Source organism: Oryctolagus cuniculus, chromosome 7 (assembly GCF_051225735.1).
Source record: "Oryctolagus cuniculus isolate XC-2025 breed Fujian yellow rabbit chromosome 7, ASM5122573v1, whole genome shotgun sequence".
Lineage (NCBI taxonomy): Eukaryota > Metazoa > Chordata > Mammalia > Lagomorpha > Leporidae > Oryctolagus > Oryctolagus cuniculus.
The window spans coordinates 60,400,227-60,409,804 of NC_142873.1; the positions used below are offsets into that span (position 1 = coordinate 60,400,227).

Here is a 9,578-nt window from a genome sequence, read left to right on the forward strand (position 1 = left end):
ACAAGAGATATCAAACAGATTATATCTATGCCAAAGACATATTTTCAAAGCCAGAATTCTAGACACATTGTTAGGCAAAAAGATTTTTAAGCTGCTTTCATAGCCAAAATACAGCTTGAAGATGTAGTGTAAATGACAAAACACTAGAATTTCAGGGGATATTTTAATGGTTTATGGAAACTCTGTGAAAGAATAGCTGATATTGGGATAGTACCAGAAAATCTAAGAACGTGATCATGCTATCAACATACTAGGCTATTCTTGGAAGACATATTGCCCAACCATTCTGTTGGCCTAAAGTTCAGCATCAAATTCTTTAACAGCAGATCTATGAATAATTTAGATCAATATCTTAGGGTCCAAGTACTAGAAGTTGCCAAAAATTTAAGGATCTTCTTTCTCTAAAAATGATTCTTTTTTCCTGAAGCTGTCCAGTGACCCAGGGTGTCAGCACCAAGGACAGAGCCCACTTAATCCAAGAGTGCTGTCCAGTTTCTCAACTCTGCAGCCAAGAAATGTTTGTGAGTTCACAATGGAGCTACAGAATATAAGTAGCTCAACATTTTCCTTTGATAGATGAACAGTCTGGGTCCCTGAAAGACCAAATGACCCACTTCACATGCCAGAGCCACCCAACACGAGAACTCAGGCCTTCTAACTCCCAGCTCTGCATGCTTCATCTGAAACATGTCGAGACCTGAAATTACATCAAAATCATTTCCTGATTTTTCTGCATAAAGCTTCCTGGAGTTTCAGGACTCAGTCAATGTTAGAACCAAAATTAAACATGTTTGAGGGGAGAAATAAAGTAGAAAATATAAAGGAGAGAGAAATCTTCATGGCTCTTCAGTTAGGAAAGCCTTTTTTTTTTTTTTAATTATCTCCTGGGAGCATGACCAGTTGGAAAGAGAGTACAGGTAATGAAGCACGAGTAAGTGAATTGCTCTTGCCAGAATCACAGCTTGTGGAGAACGGATGGCAGAAGGAAAGCCCCAAACAGCCAAACCCAGGACTGAGGGGTAGAGTGCACATACCATTCCCCACTCTCAAATCCCAGCTGGCCCGCAGCACATGTTGGGACTCTAATGAATGCACACAACACCAGGTTCTTGGGTTAAGCCCAGGCACAGCTCCTGTCCTTGGAGATGCACTCGGGCCAACATGCCTGAGTCATCAGCCACACCACAGTGAGAACAAATCTGGGCTCTCCCATATGGGAAACCTCCCATCTGGAGGATTCAGGGGACTGTGTGGATTTAGGCAATTTATATGAATCCTCCGAGTCTGAGTGTCCACCTTTATAAAGCAAGAAGGTTGAAGTGGATGATTGGAGGATTTTTTTTCTGAAGCAACATCCCAGGATTATCTTTCTAGGTGAGATACAAAGGACTGGAAAGATACCATTAGGTAGTGAGTCTCTGGCTCTGCAGGTCAAGTACAATGACTCCTTCCCCCAACTTTTCCTACCAATCAACAGTAGTTATAAACCTGGGATTACCTGAGACTCATATGCCTGTATAGTAATATTAACTATAGAAATGCAAAAAGCATGGATATTAATATAGGGAAGGTTACATGAGTCCAGTCGGTGGGACATCTGAAGACAACTTTTATTCTGATGAGCTGGCCACCAGCAAGAGTCTAGCCCTCATCCTTGCAAACTAATAAGCTCAAAATCTAGCAGGATTCCCTAGTAAAATTTGGTCAGATTTGGGGACACCAGTGCACACTAACAAAGCTTGCTTAGAGACCAATGAATAAGACCAGAATGTCAATTAAGTGAACTAAGAAATATATCTGTCAAATGGATTAGAAATTTTTTCAAGCTGACCCCAACCTTTACATGGGAGCCAAATTATAGAATCATGGAGAAAGTGGCCCAGAGGAGTTCATTAATTCACTGGCTTGCTTAATGACACAGGCTCTACCAGCCTGTTGTGCCCATTTCCACAGTGCAGATTTGATTGTCAGCAGATTGCCAGGTGAGCTGCACCTGGATGAGGCTTTGATGGGCTCAGTTGCTTTCACACCAATGTTCCCCTTCCTTTTGCTGCAATTTCTCTTCCAGATGACATGTCCTTTGTGTGTGTATATACCCTCTGTTTGTCATAGAGTCTCTTTGCCTTGTTGGCATTCTCTTTCTTATCTCTGTGTCTCTGCTCTGATCAGCCACAGAATGGTCAATAATTTGACTATTACTTTCCTGCCAAGTTTGAGCACCAAAGGATGGATGCTGTAGGAGTTACCTATTGTAACATCACAGGCCACCTGCAAGCTTGCAGTGATGTAGGATTTCTTGTGCATCTCTGGACCAGCTGATGTTGGCCAGGCCTGCTCCTGTGTCCAAGAGCCTGCCTGGTGTCATCTGATCCAAGCCACAAGGGAGGCTGGGAAATGTGGTCTTTGTTCTTGCAACATCGTGCCTAGCCAAGATTATGTTACTGAGAAAGAAGGGCGAACTGATATTCAGAGACAACAGTTTTGCCCTGTGGCAGATGGTGAGTCATTGAAGAATTTTGAAGATGGGAATGAAAGATCTGATTTGCATACTGGAACAATCACATGCTGTGTGGAGCAAATATTGAAAGTGATTGCTAGTTCCCTGGTCTCTGCTGTGGAAATACCAGGTCAAGGGGTTTGCGCCATGAGTCGAGGGGTGAGCGGGTGACTACAGGGTTAGCATCATTTGTTCCAAGAGTGAGGGGAGGATACTTCTCCAGCCCTTCCCCCAGCTGAGCCAGCCACATTTAGAATAAGGATGTCTGTTAAGACATGACTCAACTTGTTGAGAACACCGCAGTTGTTTTCTTTGTACTCTTATTTTTCACAATTTTCCCATCGTGAATGTGTATTTCTTTTCAGATGGGAGGAAAAGAAAATCAAAAACAGAAAACCAAAAGCCCAAGATGCTGCCTTGCTAGGTCTCCCGTGGAAAAGGGGGAGGACTCCTGGCCAGAGAGGAAGGAAGCTCCCTAGCTCCTGTCAATCAACCCCTGCAGGAGTGTTCAGATAGAGGAGCCCCCTCCCCCCACCAAAGGGTACCTACCACAGCCAACAGATTTGGCTATGGGCCTGTGCATGCTCCCTGCATCCCATTGGCCAGCACTGGGCTCAGCCCTGTCCCACACTCCAAGATTCGGTTAATTTCATCAAAGGCTGCTCAGGTGCCTTCTGTGCACCAGGAGCCACGGATACAAAACTAAGGAAGCCTTGGCCAGTGGCCTGGAGGAGCTCACAGAGAGAGACCTATTAGGACTGGCCTGCTCTGGCAGTGGGAAGCTGGCTAGAGCTGAATGTTCATGCTCCTCTGGCAGATGGAGATGGAGGGGTCTGGGCCAGAAAGGAACGCCTGCGGGGACAGAGCTGAGAAGGGAGCTCAGATTCTGTTACCACCCCCACCTCCTGGGAGAAGCCCAAGTAGAGATAAACAGAGCGTTGGCCCTGCCTGAGGACAGAGCGCCCAAATGTGCCTGTGCCTAAAGCACCCTCCCTTTCCCTCTGTGGCAGGTAGGGGTGCTGGCCTGCAACCTTGCTCATCGCCGCAGTGTTAGGAGAGGGAGTGCGGACAAGCCTGGTGCACTGTGTGGCAGTTTTTGTTACAACGCCCCCTCCAGGAGGCTGGTGGGAATGCACCCCTCCAAAAGCCTCCTTGGAGCTGGGACCCCTGCTCCCCACTCTACCACCTGGAAAAGTTGCCATCTGGTCAGTGGGTTTCTCTGCAAGGGTCAGAGAGGGAGGCTGGGCCTGCTGAAGGGACCGAGCGCCCATCTGCCCTCATCAGACCAGGACCTGAGCCAGGCAGAACCTGATCCAATATGGTTTTTTCCAACCCAGTTTGCTTAAAGTCAGTATCACCTGAAACCCGAGACTTCTGTGCGTCCATGAGGACTCCTAGGCAGCCTGACAGCCCCGCCTCCCTGCAGCCTTTAGAAATCAACCTCAACAGCCAGGAGGCGCCATCACCCCCAGCCGGCAGCCAGGCCCTCGCGGCCTGAGACTCAGACACCACTCAGGAAAAGTCCCAGGGCATCAATATTTCATGCCGCTGGAGCTGTCTTTGTTTTTATGCAAATGGCTTGGCTGCCAGATGGGCAAAGCCTGGCAGCGTCACCCATCGCCAGGTTGGTCCCTCCTCACAGCCTCGTCGGCTGCCAGGGCCCCGCGGGCTGGCCTCAGCTGCGGCCCGTCCTCTCACTCGGTCTGCACACGGAGGCACAGCCCTGCCCTCCAGACTGTGGGGGCTGCAGGGGAAGCCAGGGGCCAGGTGCTTGCTCCAGGGGGACTCGCAGATCGAAGGACTTCATGGGGAGATGTGAGGCAAGCTCTTCACTTCAGAACAAGCCGCTTCTATCTGAACCCACAAAGACATCACATGGACAGCACAGCAGGGGTGTCATTCCCAGGGTGCAGAGGCTCAGAGAGGCTCAAGGAATTGCCCAAGGTCATCCTGCCAGTTGAGAAGTGGGACTGGTCCACGTGTCCCCGAGGGCTCCGAGAGCTCACCTCAAATCTACTAATGCTGGGAGCCGTGAGCTCTGACAAGAGGTCCCGGGGGACTGAAAAGGGACAATGAGATGGAGGGGCTGGGACCACTGGGCTCTGCCCTCCTGCCCAGCAGGCCCATGATCGGCACCATTCCCAGGGTCGACAGTCCCCTTCCCCATAGCTGGACCATTTGACCCTACTGGCAGCTTCAGCTAGGTCCCACTAAGCCCCTCCTGGTTCCCGGAGTCTGAACCCATGTCTGGGAGCCTTGCTAGCAGCCAATTCCTCCAGCTTAGGCCTTGGCCTTGCTTACGCCAGAAACTGTGCCCTTGGGATCAGATGTGGGTGACACCCCATGTGGATGCACGTGTGCCAGGGTTCCACCGTGTCTCTGGGCTCCTCCCTGTGGGAACACCTGGTCACCTATAACCAGCCCCCAACACCGACTCCTTAGCTAAAGTTGCACACCTTGTGGGATCCTCAGTCTGCTGCCCTTCCCAAAGCCACTGCTTGCTGACACCATACCAGTCCATGTGCTTGTCCTACCAGCCACCTCCAGTCTGCCCCACCTGCCTCCATTACCCTGACCATGCAGGGAGTGGCAGGAGCCCAGCACCAACACTTGGTTCTGCCTGGTCCATTGCACACCCCCAGGATTCTAGGTAAACTGTGATGAGAGGAGTAATGATGCATGGTGGGGGACAACAGCCCCACACCACAGCAGGGCCAGAGACTGCAGAGATTGGCTGATTCCCTTGTGATGTCACCAGGCTGGAGACAGCTGAGCCAATGGCTGTTGTGGGGCAGCCCTGCAGAGAGAAATCGAGAGACCTGGGTGATGTTGGGCAAGTCACAGACCTCTGTGCCTATACAAGTTGAGTTGAGATCTGTGGCTATGAGGCTCCCCTCTAAGACCTTGCACCTCTAACAGGTGGCCTCTATTCCTAACTGCTCTCTTTCCCCTTTTATCTCTCCCCCAGGATGAGGTTGGAGTGGCTGCAATAACTGCCTATGGTCAAGGTGACAGTGGCCCAGTGACCTGTGCACAAGTCGCCAACTGCTATGCAGAGCCTGGACAGTTGTCAGTGTGAAAAATGCATCATCCTCACTGAGCAGGAGCGATGGAAAACCACGCCTGACACCTTCCAATTCCAGAATTCCAAGTGTAGGATTCTGGGTCTCAAAGAAGATGCAGGAGCAAGGTCCCACATCTTGTGGCTGCATTGTTCCATCAACCTTTCTATCACAGTAACCTATTGATGTGAAAGGCAAGCTCCCCTTCAGAGTTAAGGAACCAAGATTCAGAAAAGTTAAGGCTATGCCACTGGAATGTGAACCCTTATCTAAGACCAGAGCAGCCTCCGATTCACAATGCTGTGTGGATGAGATCCTGCTGTCAGGCAGACGAGACAGCCCTGAGCTCAGAATTTGCCAGATACATGGGCTTTTAGGAAGAGAACCTGCCTGCAGGGACTGGCATTGCGGCACAGCAGGTTAAGCCACCGCCTGCAAAGCCAACATCCTTATCAGAACACCAGTCAGGGTCTTGGCTGCTCTGCTTGCAGTCCAGCTCCCTGCTGATGTGCCTGGGAGACAGCGGAAGATGGCCCAAGTGCTTGGACCCCTGCCAACCAAATGGGAACACTGAATGGTGTTCCAGGCACCTGGCTTCAGCCTGGCCCAGCCCTGGCCATTGCAGCCATTTGGGGGAGTGAACCAGCAAGTGGAAGGTCCCTCTCTTTCTCTCTTTCTATCTCTGTTACTCTGCCTTTAAAATGGATAAAACCTGAAGAAGGAGGAGGAGAGAAGCTGCTTGCACCTCTAACGTGGTGAGGGGCTGGGAGAGGGTCAGGCCAGCACAGCCTGGAGCAGCGGTGGCAGCAGAGGCAGTGAGCATTCAGACCTGCCGGTAGTTTGTCCCCTCCCCATGCAGAAGCAGCTGCTTGTTCACGCCCCGCCTCTGGCTCACTCTCCCTCTGTCTTCAGGCTGCCTCTCTCTGCCCACCAAGCGCAGCCCCAGAGTGTCCAGTTGGAGGGAGGGAGGCTCGCCTGAGGTGTGCACAGCTCTGCTGGTCCTTTTGCTGCAGAACCTGGAGGACAGGGGTGTGGGTCGGAAGGGCAAGCCCAGCGGAAGCCTGAGAGGCCCCGGGATCTGATAGCAGAGTTCGTCTTTCAGGGCTCAGCGTCCGATTGGTCAGGAGGCCCACCCTGGGCCCCTGGCCCTGCTCCCTGGGCGGTGGTGGTAAGAGATCCAGAGGTCAGAGTGGAGAGCAAGGCGATCAGGTTCTTGGCCAAGGGCCAACATGAACAGTGGCCCTCAGCCTGCACGCCGGGGGAAGAGGCCAGAGGACATACCTAGGTGTGGGCCAGGGAGGACCACAGAGATCAGTCTTCAGTGGGGTGTTACTGAAAATAGTAGCGCCTGCAGCTGCTACGCATCAGACTGTGACCTGGGGAGCTGAGGGGGTTCCCAGGAGCACAAAGCCAAGAGCCACAAAGGCAGAGCTCAGGAGCCCACCCCACTCCTAATCCAAGTCCAGCAGCTTCTCTTTGATCTGGCCAAATACCAGACTTTCCTGCACAATTTCTTTTTTTTTTTTCTTAAGATTTATTTATATACTTGGTTCCGGTCCAGGTCTCCCTCTGCGCTGTGTGGAGGCAGTGTAGGGTCCGAGGCGGGCAGGGCAGGATGATCACGGACGTGCAGCTCGCCATCTTCGCCAACATGCTGGGCGTGTCGCTCTTCCTGCTCGTCGTTCTCTATCACTACGTGGCCGTCAACAACCCCAAGAAGCAAGAATGAAAGTGGCGCTTTCTCCACCCTCAGGGCTCCAGGACATAGTCTGAGGCCACATGGAGGGTGTGAGGGGCCTCCACACTTCATCCCTCTGCCCATCACAGCATGCAAAGCAACTACACCTGGAGTTTTCCAAACAACTTTTATTTCCTCAAAGTCTTCCTTAACCCTATGGAACAAGAAGCTGCCACTGATTAGGGCCCAGTGTTAGGGGCTGCTTTCCCCCACTTCTCCCCAATGCCCCTCCAATATAAAAATATAGTTATATTTAAAAAAAAGATTTATTTATATACTTGAAAGGCAGAGTTACAGAGAGCCAGAGGCAGAAGCAGAGAGAGAGAGAAAGAAGTCTTCCATCTGCTGGTTCACTCCCCAGATGGCCACAACGGCCAGAGCTGCCCCGATCCGAAGCCAGGAGCCAGGAGCTTCTTCAAGGTCTCCCACGTGGATGTAGGGGCCCAATTACTTAAGCCATCTTCTACTGCTTTCCCAGGCCACAGCAGAGAGCTGGGACTCAAACCGGCACCCATATAGGATGCTGGCACTGCAGGTGGCAGCTTTTACATGCTAAGCCACAGCACGGACCCCACACCATTTCCTTTGAAGAAAAGGTTGTGATTTTCGGGGCCAGCGCTGTGGCATAGCGGGTTTGAGTCCCAGCTGCTCCACTTCCGATCCAACTCTCTACTATGGCCTGAGAAAGCAGTGGAAGATGGCCCAAGTCCTTGGGCCCCTGCACCCGCGTGGGAGTTCTGGAAGAAGCTCCTGGCTCCTGACTTCGGATCGGCGCACCTCCAGCCATTGCAGCCAGTTGGTGAGTGAGCCAGCGGATGGAAGACCTCTCTCTCTCTCTCTCTCTCTGTAACTTTCTCTCTGACTTTTAAATAAATAAATACATTTTAAAAAAAGATTGTGAAGCTCTTGTTGATGGTGATGGTGATGGTGATGATGGCGGCTCTGCCTGGGATTGTAAGTGGCCTGGATTTCAGGCTGGTCGCCCAGCCTCAGGCTCCGCTGACTGAGAAAGCCGCCAGCAGGCACCCCAGCTGGGGAACAGCCCACACCAGCTTCCCCAGCCTGTCGAGGCCCCGCCTCTTCCCATCAGCCCACACTCTAGTCCAGAGAGACGGCTCTCCCGGATGTCCACACCACCGCTCCCACAGGCCTCCTCTCACTGGGCAGCTGTCCTCGCACCTGTGCTTCTCAGCAGGGAGGACTTTTCCTTTCCCGCAAATGCTGCCTCCCTGGGGGATCCCTGCCTGATTTCCTCCTGCAGAGTAAGTCCCCCTCCACACACTCACACACACATCACACACACAGATACACACAGACACACTTCACTCACACAGACACATCACATCACACACACACACAAACAGATCACACACAGACACAACACACATATGCAAACACATCACACACACAAACACATCACACCCACAAACACATCATACACAGAGACACACACATCACACACAATAACACACATACAAACACATCACACACGCATCACATACACACACAGACACACTTCACACACACATCATACACATCACACACAAACAGATCACACACAGATACAACACACATGTACAAACACATCACACACACAAACACATCACACACACAAACACATCATACACAGAGACACACACATCACACACATACAAACACATCACACATGCATCACATACACTTACAGACACACTTCACACACACATCATACACATCACACAAACAGATCACACACAGATACAACACACATGTACAAAGACATCACACACACAAACACATCATACCCAGAGACACACATCACACACATACAAACACATCACACATGCATCACGAGCCCGGAGCTTGAGTCTGCAAGTCTCAATACACATTTCAGCTTCTGCCAACTCAGGAGCACCATGACCTTGAGCAAGCAAACCTCGCTGCTCAGTTCCCCCGTCTATAAATTCAGATAACAATGGCCCCCACTCCTGTTGCTGGGAAGGTTAAATGGGGTAACATAGGCAAAGCACCAGACCTCAGCATACCATAGGCACTCAATAATTGTTTGCTGCACTGAATATCATCATTCAGTGAGTTCTGAAACCAATTCCAGGTTCCATTTCCTGTACCTTTTCTCCACCAAGACTTTTGCACTCACGGCTCAAAAATTTGCATTTTCTTTGCTAAATGACCCTTCTGACAAGATTGGCAGGTTCCTGTGCCAATGAAAATAGGGAAGAGAAGCAATGTCCAGCAGAGGAAATAAACAAGAAAGGTGTTGGGGCCCACACTGGAACACAGC

The 9,578-nt window shown here is 51.0% G+C and overlaps 1 protein-coding gene across 1 annotated transcript; it reads left to right on the forward strand.

Annotated features, from left to right (window-relative positions):
- The first annotated feature begins 7,113 nt into the window (after positions 1 to 7,113).
- LOC108177690 (dolichyl-diphosphooligosaccharide--protein glycosyltransferase subunit 4) lies at positions 7,114 to 7,459 on the forward strand. The gene has a single exon (XM_017346007.4). The coding sequence runs from the start codon at positions 7,175 to 7,177 to the stop codon at positions 7,286 to 7,288; it is 114 nt and encodes a 37-aa protein (XP_017201496.1). The 5' UTR covers positions 7,114 to 7,174; the 3' UTR covers positions 7,289 to 7,459.
- Positions 7,460 to 9,578: the final 2,119 nt, after the last annotated feature.